Source organism: Colletotrichum spaethianum (assembly GCF_022836535.1).
Source record: "Colletotrichum spaethianum MAFF 239500 DNA, contig04, whole genome shotgun sequence".
NCBI classification, from domain to species: Eukaryota; Fungi; Ascomycota; class Sordariomycetes; order Glomerellales; family Glomerellaceae; genus Colletotrichum; species Colletotrichum spaethianum.
Genome location: NW_026054774.1, coordinates 202305 through 219672, shown reverse-complemented (window position 1 = coordinate 219672; position 17368 = coordinate 202305). Strand labels below are relative to the sequence as shown.

At 54.1% G+C, this 17368-nt stretch overlaps 3 protein-coding genes across 3 annotated transcripts; 1 reads left to right on the top strand and 2 right to left on the bottom strand.

Annotated features, from left to right (window-relative positions):
* Positions 1–1066: 1066 nt before the first annotated feature.
* Positions 1067–3266, bottom strand: ColSpa_02078 (mRNA export factor mex67; the record flags this gene model as incomplete). Its single annotated transcript, XM_049268290.1, has 3 exons — positions 1067–1102; positions 1156–2589; positions 2766–3266. 3 exons carry the CDS (start codon positions 3264–3266, stop codon positions 1067–1069), a joined length of 1971 nt encoding a protein of 656 aa, XP_049124247.1.
* A 1321-nt stretch (positions 3267–4587) lies between these two features.
* ColSpa_02077 (ATP-dependent DNA helicase MPH1) lies at positions 4588–8024 on the top strand (the record flags this gene model as incomplete). The annotated part of the gene is made up of 2 exons (XM_049268289.1): positions 4588–4818; positions 4887–8024. The coding sequence occupies 2 exons, from the start codon at positions 4588–4590 to the stop codon at positions 8022–8024; spliced, it is 3369 nt and encodes a 1122-aa protein (XP_049124246.1).
* A 2394-nt stretch (positions 8025–10418) lies between these two features.
* ColSpa_02076 (zinc finger Y-chromosomal protein 1) lies at positions 10419–12817 on the bottom strand (the record flags this gene model as incomplete). Its single annotated transcript, XM_049268288.1, is given in 3 exon segments — positions 10419–11357; positions 11375–11738; positions 11790–12817. The coding sequence occupies 3 exon segments, from the start codon at positions 12815–12817 to the stop codon at positions 10419–10421; spliced, it is 2331 nt and encodes a 776-aa protein (XP_049124245.1).
* Positions 12818–17368: the final 4551 nt, after the last annotated feature.

The window sequence follows — 17368 nt, the reverse complement described above, 5'->3', positions numbered from 1 at the left end:
ACTCAAGCTTAAGAGTCTCTACAGGCCGCTGTAAGTGCGCACACTGCGAACTTTAAGCGCCCGCGAAGCCAAGAAAAAGTCAAAAAAGTCTCTGTTACCTTCCACCTTCCACCACCGACTCACCGCGCGGCGCCTCTCCGGCGCCCCATTTCGGATCCGATTCGTCCTCGGTCTCTCTGACTGAGAGACATACAGTGACGCCCCGAAGAAACATTGACGCTAAAGAACCAGAGACCTTTGGCCTTGGCCTTGGCCTTCTTCCCGCTACTCCTCACTAAATTCAAGATGCGCTTCTCATTAATCCGTCCCGATCCCACCCTAAACCGCGCGCCTCCAGATTCCAATGAACATGATCTTTGCCATCCCCATACTCTTATTGGCCTCCAGAGACATTTCCCAACCTGACCTAAATAAATGTATGCACATGACTCTCTGACTTTCCAGCTAACCAGCTTTTTACTCGCAAACACCATCGTCAGAAAAACCGCTGATGATGTCAGTTTAGCGCCGAGCTTTATATCTGCTTCCTCATTCTTGAACCCAGTTCCAAACGAGTGACAAACCTAGTCACATGAAATCACTCAACTTTCAAGGACAGACAGAAGAATGGACAGTGAACCCTTCATGTGGGCAGTCCGATAATATTTCCACGTTACACCACCTAAGGCTACAGCAGCATCAACTCCTCAATACCAAAAACACGAGGCTGCCTCTATGATGCGCTTTTGTTGCCGGCTAAAATTATATACGAATGCTGTTTGGAACTGCACCTTTTTCGTCGCCAAGCCGATCTCTGCTCTTCTTTCATCTTGTTCCACCTCGCGCATGGGGAAAAGGATAGTTTTCCTCCTATCCTCCTATCTTCCGAGCCCCGGCTAGTTGTCAAGGACCCCTACCCAATATTGGTCGCCTTTTCGACGTGTGGATTGTTTTGCCCTCCTTCCAATATATCGCTAATGTGGGCCACACGTCCGATGCCGTGGCCCCATCGTGATCCTTCCTAATCCATCCCTGTCCTCCGAGTTTCTCAACGCCCCCAAAGTGGGCGAGACGAGCACAGCATTTTCTAGACGCTGGCGAAGGCTTCGGCTGGTAATTGAGCCTGTGCGAGACTTAGTATTGGTTTCGAACGTTCGAGGTTTCGGAGCAACTTACCTTTTTCTCGTGAAAGACTGCCAAGGCCCTAGTGAAGTCCCACGCAACGTCCGACAAGCACATTTCCGAGTACGTAGGTGTCATGGTGGTTTGCTTTGATAATTCGACAATCATGGCCTGGCGTTGTTCTTGTTCCTGGACTGACGGGGCTTGGGCCTCGGTAATGAAGACATTAGGGAGCGGGTTGAAGGCTCTGAGGGAGAGCATGTCGCTGACTACGCGAATAGGGTTGCTGTTGGGTCGCCCAGGTCCCAGAACAAATGTACGAGAAAAGCTCCGGAGACCCGTCTTTCCAGATTTGTCGCATTCTTCGAATTGGCCGTGCACAGAGATGATCATGCCGTCCACTCCGCCAGGTGTCTGGCCAGTTGGGTCGGCGAGACCAGGTAGAAGATGGCAGTCCATGATGTACTTGCTGATATCTGCCTTGATATCGGGGTGTTGTGTCTTCGGGAGGTCGTTCCAGAGGTTCCAGATGGACTCTCTTCCAGTGATCAGTCGTGCAGCTCGGGCGGCCGGTGTCGTGATCTTCATGAGATTCCGAGACTGCTTAATGTACGAAGCCCAGGGCAACGGCTGTGGCAAGTTCTCGTCTCTGACAGAATGAGTATCGACGGCCAGAGAGAACTGGCTGTTGTCGTCGTAGTACTTGGCCAGCAGACCTGTGCGGTCGGTGTCGAACCCCAGGAAGAACTCCAGCAGGAACGCCTCTCCAATGCCGGCAACGTCACGGAAATCGGGTCCGCGTTGGGGGATCGGTTTTGGTCGACCTGCTGCTTTGATTTCCGCAATCCGTTCCGGTGTCAATTGCTCACCATTCAGGACTTGCAGCTTGGGGAAGAAGTGTAACAGCTCAAGCACTACCTTGGGCTCCGCGATTGGAAGCGGGTTCCCCGTTAGGTAGAGGGTTTCCAGCTTCTTGAGCTTCTGTCGCCATCTTGACAGCCCTGTGACGGACGCGATCTGATTCCCACTAAGGTCGAGGTTCTTGAGGTCAGGGAACGTATCCGCCATCTCTTCGACTTGCGCGACGGTATCGATGTTGTTGTTGGCCAGGCTGATGCTGTGGATAGCATCAATCTTCGCTTGAGCCGTCTTGAATAGCTCGTCGCAAATCCTCATCATGACCTTGAACAGCTTCTCAGCTCTGTCTTTAGATTCTAGCATTCCCATTTGGATCAGGCCTTCGTCTTGGTTCAGCGCATCCAGCCTCAGAAGCTTGTTTTCCATGTCGTAGCGGAGTGACATGATACTTTGCAGTTTTAGCTTTGTCTCCTGCGCTGCGGCGGATGCTTCGTTCGCCTTGGCAATCGATCCGTCACTATCAGTGATCTCCAACTGCGTACCAGCGAAAGTGAAAGTGTTGACTTTAAGAATTTCCTCCGCATCTTCTTTGCTTGCTGCAATGTTGACTAGATCCCCTCTCATACTTGACTATTGATGGTTAGCGGTTTCGCAGTCTCAAACTTCACCCCAGCTACATAGAGGGCATAAGCAGCCGATATGGGGCTGTTTGTCTCTCGCTTCGCGTAGTGTTTGGCGTTGCAACGAGGCTGGACCATTCGGCATCCCTATGTAGTTCCCCTGAGCCTCACAGCAACGCGACATACCTTCTTGATGTGCACCGTTTTGTTGCGGCCAGATAGAGTGGTGGCTTTCCGTTCTAGGAACATCAGCAGGTCCCGCAAACCACCATCGTCATTGCTTGCAGCCTTGCTCTCCTTCAGACCCTTGACTGTCAGCCAGACGAGGCCAGAACTCTGTGGCTTCCTCCTTGATACCAGGTCATTTCCATCGCCGGTGTCCAGGTGTCGGGCAATCGCTTGGTGCACTTTTGAGCCTGACTTTGTAGGGGGACCGCCAGATCTTGTTGGTCGTTGAGGCCGCGAGTTGTTGGTGTCAGCCGAAGCTGCTCTGTTGTTTGGTCGACGTGTCCCACTTCCTCCAGCAGCGCTCCCCATATCAAGGTCTCCGTCTCTGTCGACCTGGGTCCTGCCACCTCGACGCTTCTGAATGCCGCCGCCGCGCGAGGTCTTCGCCCCAATCGTAGAATTGCGGGTTTCGCGCGCAGGCTGCGAGGCCATGCTGCGAGGGGCTCTCGGAGGCGCCATTTTGGAGTTGTTGCGACAAAGTAAGATGCGACAGATGGTATTCGGCGGTAGGTAGAGGGGTATTCGTGGATAAGTTTCGCTTGGTGGAGGCGGTGTGTAGACGACGACGAGCGAGTGAGTAAAGGTACCGTCACGCTTTCAGTAGGAATAGGTAGCGATTGTCGGATCAAAAAGAAATCGCTGCGATATCGTAGAGCGAAGGGCTGTTGTCTCGCTTGTTGGACGCGGACAGCTTCAGGTACAAAGACTTCAAAGACCTAGATGCAGACTCGTGGGCTGCTGCGAAAAGCAGATGCGATTTTGGCAGCGCTTTGACAGTTGACAAAGAGAATGTTAAAGGAGCGGCCAGTATGGTAGGCGGGGCAAAGACCGCGCAGCTTTATGGGTGATGTTCGAGGTGAGGTAAGTGATGAAGTGGAGAGAAAAGGCAGTGAAGAAATTCGCCCGTCGCGAAAAAGCAGTGACGTTTGAGTCAGCCCCACTACAGGCCACCAGGCAGGCACGCAGGCAGGAACGCTCAGATCGCATGCGACCTCTCTGGAATAGGATTAGCGCATTTGTGGCTCATCCAGTCATGCGCATCACTCTAAGCCCGACTGCCTTTCCGAGTACCTATATGTTGTGTTTTACCGTATTCCATCGTCACTTAATATTGTCCTTGGTTCTTTCTAGTTTTGACTTCCTAATCAGACCATGAGATATACTGACGGTCTTCGCTCGTTTTGTAACTGCTCCGATGTGCTGACTCCCCGCTGCGGACTGTTGTCCCGGCACTGGAGTCTTCCAGGGACCTTCCCAGGTTCAACAACTACAACAAGAGACGGATAAACAAGGAGGACTGGAGCACCATGGTCAATGACCACTCGCCTGTGAAATGTGCAAAGAGGACACTTTCTGCTTATTCTTCCCAGGAAGATGCATCGTAGCACCCATATCGGTCCTTCCAAAACGCTAAAAGAGCGAGACTGAGGAACTCTTATGGCTGGAAAGCAGACACGATCTTGCAGGTACCAACGGTGCTAAACGTTGGCACCTCGGCCCCACTTGTAGACCCTGAACCTTAGCTTCTAATGTCGGCCAAAACTTTATAGCAGATTATGTAATTTATATCAGGTGACTCAGATCTGCTTTCGCGTTGAGCAAGTCGACGCGTCTGGGGTCAGGTCGCCACGCGAGCCCCTCATTATCCAGGAAAGAGACATTGCCGACCCCAGATTGGCGGTTCTTCACAGCGACCGCGAAAAGTCCCATCATGCTTATGCATTTCCGGTGAATAACTAATTTCTCACTCGTCGAGTGAGACTCGTCTTCTACTATCGCCATGGATTCTGATGAATACGACGATGACCTCGCAGACGAGGATTTGGTGGAGGCACTCAGTCAGAGTCAAGCTGGGCCATCGAGCTCCTCTGTCCATGATCTTCAGACTGCACCATCTGGGATAACATCCTCGTTTGCCCGTACCCTGGCGCCGTCCTTCAACTTAGCCAACGCGGGACGTCATCCTCACGCCCCTCGGTTGAACGTAGTGCCCAAGGTTAGAACAACCAACGTAAGTCTACAATCTATTGGCACCGCCTGTCTTCATTACTATGATCATTCTTTTAAGTTAATTTACAGACACTCCAAAAGGCAACATCAAATCAATCTCTAGGAAACGAGTTGGATGACTTGCCCTCGGATGCGTTTTCCTCGCCGGAGCCTCCGTCTCTTGCACCGCCCACCAGGAATGCAGCCTCTACGGCACCCAGAGCTCAGAACGGACTGACTCGCACGTCATCGTCAACTTTTCGGCAGACCACCCTGCTGGGCGGTAGAGTGGCAGATGACGCCCCTGTCCAACCATCTCAGCCAGGATTCGGCCGGGTCTACAGGGGAGACAAGCCTGAAGAAGCCCCTTCTCAACATGTCATCAATCGCGAAGCTATGAAGACCTGGCTGTATCCAACCAACCTTGGAGCCACCAGAGACTATCAGTTCAGTATCGTCAAAAACGGACTATTCAACAACACACTTGTCGCCTTACCCACTGGTCTTGGCAAGACATTCATTGCTGCAACCATCATGCTCAACTACTATCGTTGGACCAAGGACGCAAAGATTGTGTTCGTCGCACCTACCAAACCCTTGGTGTCGCAGCAGGTCGATGCTTGCTTCAACATTGTGGGCATACCTCGGTCCGAGACTACGCTCCTCACAGGTGATACAGCACCGGCCCTAAGAGTAGACGAATGGTCGTCGAAACGAGTGTTCTTCATGACGCCGCAGACGTTGCAGAACGACATTTCTCATGGCTATGCCGACCCAAAATCCATTGTTCTGCTGGTGATTGACGAAGCCCATCGCGCCACAGGCGAGTATGCCTACGCAAAAGTCGTCAAAAGGATACGCCAATACAACCCCTATTTCCGATTATTGGCATTGACTGCGACCCCCGGCTCAAAAGTCGAGACGGTACAAGAAATCATCGACAATCTTGGAATATCACACATCGAGATTCGAACCGAGGATTCTATCGATATCCGCCAATATGTCCACCAAAGGAACGTTGAGCAAGTTATCCTAGACCCCTCGGACGAAATGTGCGAGATCAAGGAGCTGTTCTCCAAAGCGTTGAAGCCGCTGATGGACAAACTAACCCAGCAAAACGTTTATTACGGCAGAGATCCTATGGCAATCACAACGTACGGCTTGGTGAAGCAACAGCAGGACTGGTTCGCTAATGTCGGACGCAAAACCAACCCCGGGATGCAGTTCATGATGAGAGCCATTTTCAGCATTCTACAGAGCCTCGCCCACGCAATCAAACTGCTCAACTTCCACGGAATCAGACCCTTCTATGAAAACTTGAAGGAGTTCCGAAGCGAGATTGAAGACAGGGGAGAGAAGGGGTCCAAATACAAGAAGCAAATTGTCAACGACCAAAGCTTTCAGGAGATGATGACAAAAGTAGAAAAATGGCTTCGCATCGAAGGCTTCGTTGGCCATCCGAAGCTTGCCGCTCTACAGGACACCGTTCTCAACCACTTCATGGATGCTGGCGCGACGTCCACTCGCATCATAGTGTTCAGCGAGTACAGAGATAGTGCCGAGGATATTGTCCGGGTTCTTAACGTCCACAAACCACTGATCAAGGCTACCGTGTTCGTTGGCCAAGCAGACTCGAAGCGATCCGCAGGCATGAAGCAGAGCGAACAAATTGCAACGATTCAGAAGTTCAAGGACGGCGAATACAACGTACTAGTTGCGACCTCCATCGGTGAAGAGGGTCTAGACATTGGGCAGGTCGATCTCATCGTGTGCTACGATGCTTCTTCCTCGCCCATCAGGATGCTACAACGAATGGGCAGAACGGGACGCAAGAGGGCAGGTAACATCGTACTCTTGCTGATGCGAGGCAAAGAGGAAGACGCGTTTGCCAGATCGAAGGACAACTACGCAGAGATGCAGAAGTTGATTTGCGAAGGGAGCAAATTCAACTTCCGTTACGATCTTTCGGCTCGGATTGTGCCTAGGGATATTCGGCCTGAGGTGGACCTGCAGCACATCGAGATCCCCATCGAGAACACGCAAAACCCGTCACTGCCTGAGCCTAAGAAGGGAAGGGCAAGGAAGAAATTGCCCCCAAAAAAGTTTCACTTGCCAGATGGCGTCGAGTTGGGCTTCATGAAGGCATCAGAGATGGGCAAGGCTAGTGCGGCCCCTAAAAGGGTTCGCCCGAAGAAGCAAGAGCCGACAGAGGTTGACTTCGTCGCGGATGTGCCGTCGGTCAATTCGGTCGTCCTCACAGAGATGCAGTTGGCCGAGTTGGATAAGGTGTATCGGTCTCTGCCAGCCAGCCGGGCCAAAATCGAAGAGACAGAGATGCCAAGTCTAACTTCTCATCCTGGACTTCAGCGAAGGCTTCGGCCAGTAGGCAAAATACAACACGGGCAGCGAACGAAACGCTTTGTTAAACTATGTCAGAAGTTTGCCAAGAATCAAGACACAAGAAGCCGCTACATAAAACCATTCGGAGAAGAGGACACAAGCCGGTGGGAAGAGCTTCCAGTCCCACCTTATGCCAGCGACACGGAAAACGAGGCGCTTCCAGGCAAAAGTGTTGGGGAGCGGTTGACAATGGTAATATCTGAGGACGAGCACCCCGAGGAGCCACGGCCAAAGAAACGCAGATCGACCGGTGCACCCAAGCGTTCAGCATTCACATCTGCTGCAGTGCTGGTGGACGATGATATGGACGAAACCGTGGGCGAAGAGTCGCCACCGCGTCGACTTCCGAAGCCGAAGAAGGGTGCTGCGGGAAGAGGACGCGGCAAGAAGGCCTCGAAGAGAGTGGGACGCGGTATCAACAGCGATGAGCTCGGAGACGACTGCGACAGAGACAGCGACATGATGGATACGGACGGGTCGGACAGCGGAGGCGACTTGCTCGACTTTGTCGTGTCGGACGACCATCCTGTCTCCAGCAACCATCCGACCTCTTCGATGTTGGCCACAAGCCCAGTAGCAGCTACAGGCTCGACGAAGCGCAAGGATATCACTCAGCCGTTCTATGTGCCGACTGAGTTCCCCGCAACACAAGAGTCTGTTGACTCGCTTCCAGATCTCGACGATGTGCTGCTCAGTACCAAAGGGAAGACGTCTCGGACAGTAGCGTCGAGGGACGAGTCTGAGGATGAAGATGCTACCCCACGACAACAGGCGGGTGGGCGGCAGCAGAGGAGACGGCCAGTTTTTGAAAGTGACAGCGACGAATAAAATGGGCAAGCTGTACTGCCAAGTTTGGGGCAATGCCATGTAACAGAAATTCAGGAACGGACACGCCGCCATAGGCAGCATCACTAGTTAGACATCACAGAGGACGATAATGATTGAATGAACATGTATATATTGCTTGTATATATTGCTCTGATCCATTTCCATCCCCATTTACCCCTTTCAGCCCACTGAAGACATCCAAACCTGAAATACCCACGACGACGCGAGCACGCTTCCTAATGTCATAAGTCAGCAAACGCCCGATGAACTGCAAATGCCAACGTGTAACAAAAACTTTTTGACCAGCAAATTTCAGAAACCTGAGTTAAAAGCACAACATCCCCACCCCACCCCTCGCCGCCCCTACCCCCCGACGGAAACAAGGGACAGCACATGACGATGCAATCTTCCCAAGCCCATGTGCCGGTTTTGAGAGTAGGGTGTCTCACGAAGGGCAGAGCCGAAGGAGCAACAACCTCCTCCCCCGAACCCGACCCTCAACCCTCCAACCCCAGGCCCTCCGCCGCCTTCGCCTTCCTTGAACCCGAACAGACACACCGTTCCCCGAGGCTACAGAGCTCCCAGTGGAGAATGCGCCGCAGAGTCCGGGGTGCCGATCGGGAAGTAACGGTTCCAGCGAGCGAGAAAGAGCCAAAAATGGGCCGGAGAAGAGAGGGGACAAGCCGGAGGGGAAAAGGCTGTCTTGAGATGCCCGGGGCGTCTCAGACGGCTCTTCCTATGAGTATAAAAGGTTTTATGACTTCATCATATTATGGTCCTTTCCCCTTCTGAGCTCGAACCAGCGTCGAGCTCGAACGGGAAGTTTTCGAAGAAAGAAAAAAAGAAAACATGTTGGCTTACCTCTCTGGTACGGACTGCAATCCAATGACCGTGAACATTCGATAGAGAGAGAGGAGAGATCGCGGACGCGTCGAAGTCGGCATTCGCAGGGCAAGGACGCCTTCGTCGGCGGCGGCAGGTGCCGGTGACGACTGGACGGGAGCTGTGGTGGTTGAAAGAAGCGAGGTTGAAAAATTTCGCAGCAAAGAAACGCGGTTTTGGAGAGTGGGCAGGAAAAAAGAACGTGGGGACAGAGAGAGAGAGAGAGCTCCGGTCGACTGGCTGCCAGCCTCCGAAGCGGGCCTCTCCAACTGTCAAGCCGCGGGGGCCAGTTGGCGCGGTCGACTGGAGCTTTCGCCAATCACGTAATGCAAGCGGCTCTGGCCTTTCTTACCTAAGAGAGAGAGAGAGACGGAGAGACACCCACAGGCTGCACACACCTCACATATTATCCCGACTTGGGAGGAAGATCTCTCCGACGGCAGCGGGAGCGGCACGAACGGGAGCCCGTCGCTGACGAGAAGCTTACGGTGGTGACAGATTCCACTCCAAGGAGGGTGTAATGGGACAGAGGTGTCTCACACAATATCGCCTGAGATTTAATCCTATCTGCTGGGTATCTATCTACTTGGTATCTATCTACTTCCGCCTTCTCGCTTGTCCTCCCATCTTCCCCTCTATGCGCTAGGTGTGCTCGGGGTGACTCGAAGTCCGTTTAATAATAAAAAAGTGTGTGTTCTCGTGTTCCACACGCAGATCTCTCCACCGCCGGTCCCTGTAGTTAGTTGTGTCTTGCGCCACATAGAGTTGTGAGGCCAAATACGGGCTATCGGATTTGGCCCATGCCGCTGACGTCCAGCAGGAGCGAGACAGCACTTGGCCTCGCCGCAAGGACTCACAACCACAAACCCAACACGTCATTCCTGTAACCCCTTCCGCGGGAACCCGAATCTGTCCCGATGCCTCGCCCGCCCGGATCGATTGTCATCGGCCAGCGTCTCTCTTTTTTGTTGTTTAGTAGATTTTATTGTTTTTGTGTCTCAGAGAATCCAGAGCAAACAATCCATCAGTGCACACGAGAAGCTGCAACACAGCAACTCCCTCAGTAAAACACTTCACGGCATTGCTCAACGGGCACTGAGGAACGGTTTGTGTGGTTTCAGAACTGCCATATCAAAATTGAGCGAGATAACGTCTCTAAATCGTCTTCCTCAAAACGTGGAGTTCCTAGCCTCAAGGCCCTATGGCCGAGCTGTCCGGTCACCAGTCATATTGCCAACCATGTCTTCTCTATCATCAATCTCGTGTGAATCGAAAATGAGAAACAGACAAATCCGAGAGCAAGCGGAGTAGTTGTGCAAGACCAATAATACAAAATCGCAAATAAGGGAAAGCCGAGCATACGGCCCCCTCGAGCCCTCTCGAGGCTCTGTCCATATCCAGTCATCAAATCATAATCCGATCCCGCGCCAAATGAACATTTTTTTGTCACACACGCTAGCGCCGCCTACGAGCAGCTACCACCGTATCCACCGCACACCTTCCAGCACCCAATCACTGGTTCTGGAAGTTCTGGTAGTCCATGTTCCAATCGAGGGATTGAAACGGATCCTGCGAGGTCTGGGAGTAGCCCAAGCCGGCACTAGGCATCTCGCCAAAGAGAGGCTCGTACGTCTTCGACATGTTGTTGGCAGGGAACAGCTGGAAGTCATTGCCGCAGAACTCATTGCCGCCACCAGTGAACGTGTCCTCAAAGCCCTCGTCCACATCGGCTAGAGAATTTGGTGTATAGAGCATGGCGTTGCCCTGGCCAATGGGAGAAATGTGAGGGGCAGTCTGGACGGTGTCCAGCTGAGGCTGGCATGCAGAAACAGACTGGTAGATGGGGAACGCAATGTTCATCTTCTCAGCGAAGACGGCTCGATCAGGCGTGGGGAGCTGCGCGTGTGCACCATAGATGTCCTCGTTCACAGTGAAGTCGGGGCCCTCCTGGTACGAGTAGGGGCCGTAAGACACGTCGGTGGAGGGGGTGTTGTGGTCCGAGGGAGACATGGACATGTCAAGCTGGCCATCGAACGGGCCCGAAACACCAAGGACTTGGTCGAATTCTTCGTCCGAGATGTAAGAGGGGAACTCCATACCATCAATGTGAGAAGCAAAGTCGCCCACAGGACCGATGGCGTGCAGAGGAGCGAGAATAGGGTCGTTGAAGTTGAACTGAGCCTGGTCGATGGGCGGAGGGGGAGTGGCAGCGCTGCTGGTAGAAGGAGTAGGCATGTGAATGAGCTGGGGGGTGGAGTGTGTCACGCTGCCGGCCTTGCTCGAGGGCTTCTTGCCGTTGGTCTTGGTGCGAACGTATTGCCAGCCGTGAGCCTTCTCCATGTGCTGTTTGCAGTTCGACTCCCGCTTCGACTTGTAAGGGCACGGCTTGTACAGGCACTCGTACATGGGCGGGGCCGAGGAGTGCTTGTCGTTGTGGTGGCGGTCCATCTCCTTTTCAGTGGGCCAACCATACTCATGGTATTTGCACGACTTGACGGGGCATTTCCAGGGACGAGAGTGAGTCTTCTCGTGCTTGGTGAGGTCGCAAGGGCGCTTGAACTCCTTGTTGCAGCCGGGCTCGCGGCACTTCTTGGGGCGAGCTCCTCGGGACTCGCGTTCTTCTTGCGGCGAGCCATGGAACGCATAATCTCCTCATCGTCCTCTAATTGTTGGCTCAAAGAGCGCTTCATCTGAATGGGGCTCTTGGCATCGTCAAGATCGACCTCCAGGCCGGTCGCCATAGAAATGGCCTTTCCGTCCTTGCGGACGCGGACGAGCTCAGCAGGGCGTCCGTTTTCGGTGATGCCGCCAAACAGCTTGATTTCGTCGGTACTGGAAAGGATGTTAGCATGGCGAAGTGAGAGACGGGGACGGGTGTCATACGGATCAACGTCCATCTCAGCAGCGTCTGTTCCAGTTTCCTTAGCGGCAGCAAGTTGGCCGGCGTACTGGCGGATCTGTTCCACAAGGTCGATGAAATACCCGTTAGTGTAAGGCCGGTCGTTGGGTCGAGTCTGTTCTCGGTCGCTGAGGTATTCCACGGTGGCTTGAATGCAGCGGATCGACGTCAGGCAGAAATCGAGGTACAAGGCGGCGGTCTTGGTCCTCTCCTTCATCAACGATCGATAAGTATTTCCCCAAACTCCAGTTTCATTCAGGAGTTGACTTACCGGTGCCATGAAGATGAGGGTCTTTTCCAAATCTCTCAGGCAGATGATCTCCTTGTCTCTGATGCGTCTGGGAACGTCAAGAACGATCGACTCAAAGTCCTTGAGGGCAGGCTTGGCTCGGAGTGGTCGAAGGACGTGCTCGTGGATGCGGTTGACGGCCTTGGAGCTCAGGGCAGGAAGCTTCTCCATGGTGGAAGAAGAAGTGTTGGCGGCAGACCTTGTGATGGCCGATGCCTTCTTTGATGCGGTGGTTGCAGACTCTGTCTCGGTGGTGGGCGCGACAGAGGTGCCGAGTCCGCTGTCTGATTCATGATGTCTCGAGGAACGACGGGTTCTAGGACGCAGAATGCGACGTTCCGTCTCCTTTGACTTCTCTTTCGCCATGGCGGGATCAACGACAGGAAGGTTGAGGAAACCTCTGGGGACGGGAAGGCTGTCGTCTCGGAAGGACTTGGCCTTGGGAGAGACAAGGTTGATGTTGGCAAGCGACTTGTCGATGTCGTCGACAATCAGCGCCATGCGGCGGCAGTGGGCATCGACAACGTCGTCCAAGTTGGTCTGGGAGCGTCGAAGGCTTGGAGGGGCAGTCAAGGCATCGTCCTGAGAAGATGTAGGACTGGTGGGAGAATGGAAGGTAGCGCCCTTGCGGAGGCTGTTGGTCTTAAGGGTGAGGCCACTACCGGCAGGGGACTCCGGACGAGTCACCGGAGTCCTACGTCGAGGGTTGACGGAGACGGACATGGTGACGGTGATGACACGGGTGTCCAGAACTCTGTCAACTACGGTGTGTTAGATCTCTTGTGGATTCATCAAGTTGTAGGGCTGAAGAGAGCGCCGAGAGTGAGTCACGACCGGGACCACGCTGGTAGGCCCGATGCCGTAGTCCTAAACTCTTGAGCAAGCCCAAGGTTTGGGATTGGCCAATGTGATGATGTGGCGGGAAATGTTTGAGAAAGGAGAACGTGCGAGCGACGTGAATGAAAAGAGGAGACCAAGCCTTACGTTGAGATGGAATAATGGTGTCAATGAGGACAAAGTCGATGCTGTGGATGATACGACGGAAGAAGGCAGACAGCGAAGCAGGCGAGTCGATTTAAGTCGAGGCCGAAATCAGTCTGCCTGATTTTGAGGGGTCTGTATGCAGGACAGAGATGTGAGACGGTGTATGGTTTGCGCTTTTGGTCCCAGTCGTACGCGTCGGGGAGTAGACGAGGATGAAAGAGGGAAGAAGTTGTGGTTCTGGTTTGGTCCGTGGGATGTATCCGGAGGGAAGACGAGAGGCGAGGTGGGTGGAGGGGGGATTAGGACTCAGGAATGGCGTAAGGTGGTGGTGGTGCGGCGGCCTCAGTGGGACAAGGCGTGCGTGTTGAGGAAAGCGGCGTGTGTCCTACGAGTCGGGAACTGGGAAGAAAAAGCTGGACGATGAGGAGGATTCGGTCGAAAGAAAGGACGGCGAGGATTGGGGGGTAGGAGGGAGAAGAAGCGCGGTGGTGAGCGAGGGCGCGGAAGGACGAACTGGACGGACAGAGGCACGGTCAAAGGTCGTCGAGGTTGATTAGAAAAGCAGCAAGCAGCCGCCAGACCGGGAGTCCAGGACGCTGGAGCGACATGAGCCGACCAGAACTGAGAGCGCCCGGGGCGAGAGGCTGCTGCCTAATCGACTAGCCAATGAGAGAACGTGGCCGCCAGCCAGTGGAGGCGGAGCCTGGGCTTTGCGGACCACGAAGGATCCGACCCCCGGTCCAACAACGACCCTCGGAAGGTACGTACCTTTCCGCTCCTCGCCCGCCCATCCCTTCCTCTTCTCTGCGGGCGCCAGCCCAGCGACATCTGTCTCCATCTCCCTGCTCGTTGCTGAGAAATAGATTCTGGCGAGTATTTCCGTGAAGGTCCACCTGCCGGGTACCACACACGGACCAAACAACGTTGGCCTACCTACCCTTCTTCTGGGGCATTTTAACATGCGAGACCCGCTGTTAGGGTCACCGCAGCTCTGCAGTCTGCAGCAAACTGCTTGAACTTGCAGAGCAGTGGACAGTATTATGAGCACAGCCCCAAATCAAGCATCCAAGTAATCGATTAGCACGAACTACTTGGCGTGAAGGATTACACGCGATTCCTCGCCCTGACCACTCTGCTACTTGGCCATGCTGCAGCGTCAAGCCTCAGCCCATTTGCTGGGCGAGACAGTGCAGCCATAACCCGGGAAACGAGAAAGAGAAGGTGTCAGAATGGGACAGTTCGCACTGCGACCTTAGGGGCCAACGACACTGTCAGCACGGTAATGAAACCTAGAATAATGCTCCGGCTCCGTTTCCGTGCCTGTTACGATGGCTGCACCTAACTGTCATCGTCATTGCTGTACGTATGTGGTCCTCGCACTCAGGCTCGGCACCAAGCTGGGGTTCTCGCCGACGCGCACTATAGCAGAGGCAGACAGCAAGTTCCCTGGCCTCGGAGTGCTCCGTGCTTGGAGATCTGGAACGGGAAACGCAATCCGTCACGAACCACTCTGTACCTGACGCCAGAACGGTGGGTGTCGGATTGACGGCTGCCTTTTCCTGCTCGCAAATCTTTACGGGTGCAGGGCAACAAGGGAAGCCAGGGCCAGGACTATCCTCGACAGCAGAGTGCAGGGTGCGCTATCCGCATGGTCCTACGTATCGGTTCTCCTACTTTACACAACGTCACTTCGCAGATGGAGACGATGAGAGGTCGTGATGGCAGAGGGGGAAAGTGGCATCGCAACGCCCGATCGAGTTTCAACATACACCGCTGAAGATGAGCCGAAGTGGACTCAGTGGTTATCTTCATTTCTCCCCCGTCGCCAACTCGAAACGATGATCTGGCATGATGACCTCGTTAAGCCCATCACACGCATTCGCTTAGATCGGCATACGAATAACTGGAAACGTATCTACATGGCCAAGCTGCCAAGTGTCATCTCAATACGGCATGGCATGGCATGGCATGGCAGGACATAGCATTGCGCTGCACTGCACAGCTCGACACAGCACGACACAGGTCTGCACCACCTGTTGCACCGGCCGTGGCTTTGAGGCCGCTAACAATAGGGGGCCCAGGTTAGGAAGTCCCAGACTGGAACAAGACTGAGGGGGGGTATCATGCACGGTACCTTTTTCCCATACGGAAACTGCGCGTGGGATTAGACTCAATTTGGCCGCCCTCGCTTACCCTCGTCGAAATCAGCCCATCAGAACCAAAGTCCCAAAACTAACTCCGTCTATCAATCTCCACCCGCCAGTCCGATCCATGCCTTCCCACTGGCGAGTTTCATTCTCCGCCAACCTGGGACCATGCCACAAGCGAACAGCTGGCTCCTCAATTCCGCTCACTGGGAACCCTCAGCCTCCTCCGCAGGGCCCTCAGGGTCGCTGCCATGCCCTGTTAGCGACAGATCGGCCCCTGGCATTTGCCCAAACCGGTCAGCGGCTCCATCCTCGAATTGAGACCAACAGTAACCGTCGATTGTGCCACCAACTCTGCGGAAACTGACCAATCACCCCTCGGGCACCCTTGCCGTTTACCGCACGTTGATATCAGCGCCTCCATCCACCCGTGGTCCGTGATCCGTGGCCCGTGGAGTTTATTGATGACGGTCCACTCGGGACCAAGTGCCAGGTCTCGCTCACCGTTGGGGGCTGGTCCAGCAATCCAGTTGTCAACGAGAGACAAACCCGACAATCCGCTCCACGACTTCCGGTCCTCGTCGAAGGTCGGTATCTTCGCTCGGCCGGCAGGTCACCCGACCACGGGATTAACAGGGATGCGGACGGCCAGCGGGCGCTCTCGTCGCCCTCTACATCCGACAGGCCAATATTATTTGGTACCATACGAATTACCTGATTCGATCAGCGAAGCAGAGCCCACCAGTCCGGTCTGGGTCGGCCGAATGACGTCCGGCACAGAGCACGCGGTGACGGGGTTGCGTCTGAGAACTGCTCAATGTCTGGCAATTCGCAGTTTCGCGCTGGTGGGCGTTCGCACTCTCCTATTCGGATTGCTAGGGCACGAACATGAGCAACATGGACCTGCATGTTTTGACTCGTCACCAAGCTTGCGTCGTTTGAAGCTTGGCGCTTTGCTCTGATGGTACTGGATTGCGCGGCTGCGCACATCACCACCCGCCGAAATTCGTACTCTGCCGTGTCTGCTTCTTCGCTGCACGGGACTTTCGTGCAGGGAAAGTCGCATGATGGCTGCGCATATGCTCGCAGGTACACAATCGAACCAACCCTCGCCGACCAATTAGTTGCCACCGTTGACTCTCGCGCTCCTACAATCCTCCTTGTCCATCTCCACACGTAGGGCTGGCGTGGCTGTTGCAGTGACTCCGACTCAAGCCAATCCAAGCTTAATACCGATAGACTGAACAAGCAAAAACTCAAAGCAAGCCATTTGAGTCAAAGTCGGTTCTCGGTCATCGCCCACCTATCAAACGGAAAGACAGCGTCCCGTCACACCTCACCTTAGCCGCTTCGTCACCACCCTTCCGTTTCCCGAACTCATCCCCGTATTCCAGGTCGCAAGACTCAGGATCCCTCGTTCCCACGGTTTCTGTTTGTTATACAGGCTTTGCTGCGGTCCTATTGGTTCACGAAGCCCAACTTGGGTGACACGTACTCGGTCACGAATCAGTGATTCTCGGTCTTAGCTGTCTGCCCGCTGGTCAGCCTTATGGATCCCCTTCTCGCCAATCAACTCTTTGGGAATTGAGCAGCCTATCACCAGACTCCGCTCTGCCGATCTTTGCGGCCACCTCTTCCCAGATATCCGACTGCATTTGCAGCCAAGGCATCAGCATTTCTGTCTCATTGTTCGACGAACACGATACGTACACTGCGTTCCTAGGACCGATGCGGCACACCCACATCTAGACGCCCTTTGCGTACTCCATCTGTCCCACCTGACACACGAGTGACAAAGGTTCAAGGGAACCTGCCCCCAATTGGGTCGAAACAGAGGCCACGAATCTGCATCGTCACAAAGTCAATCTCACTGTGACAAAGAGCCAAAGTTGGCTGCATCGTTGTTTAATTTCTGCCTTGAGCTTGTTTCTCTCGGCTTGGCCCTTTAGGAATCGGGACGATCCCAGACCACGCACGTCAGATTCCCAAGGGCCTCCCAGGCGAACCTTCTTTCCAGCGGCCTCTAGACATGGTTCAAATCCTTTGGGAGCGAGGCAAGGATTCCCGGGTCGAGTGCGTCGTCTCTGTTCATTCATTCCTCTACTTCTGGTTTCTCGTTCCCCTCCCGCCAGGGCGGCTAAAC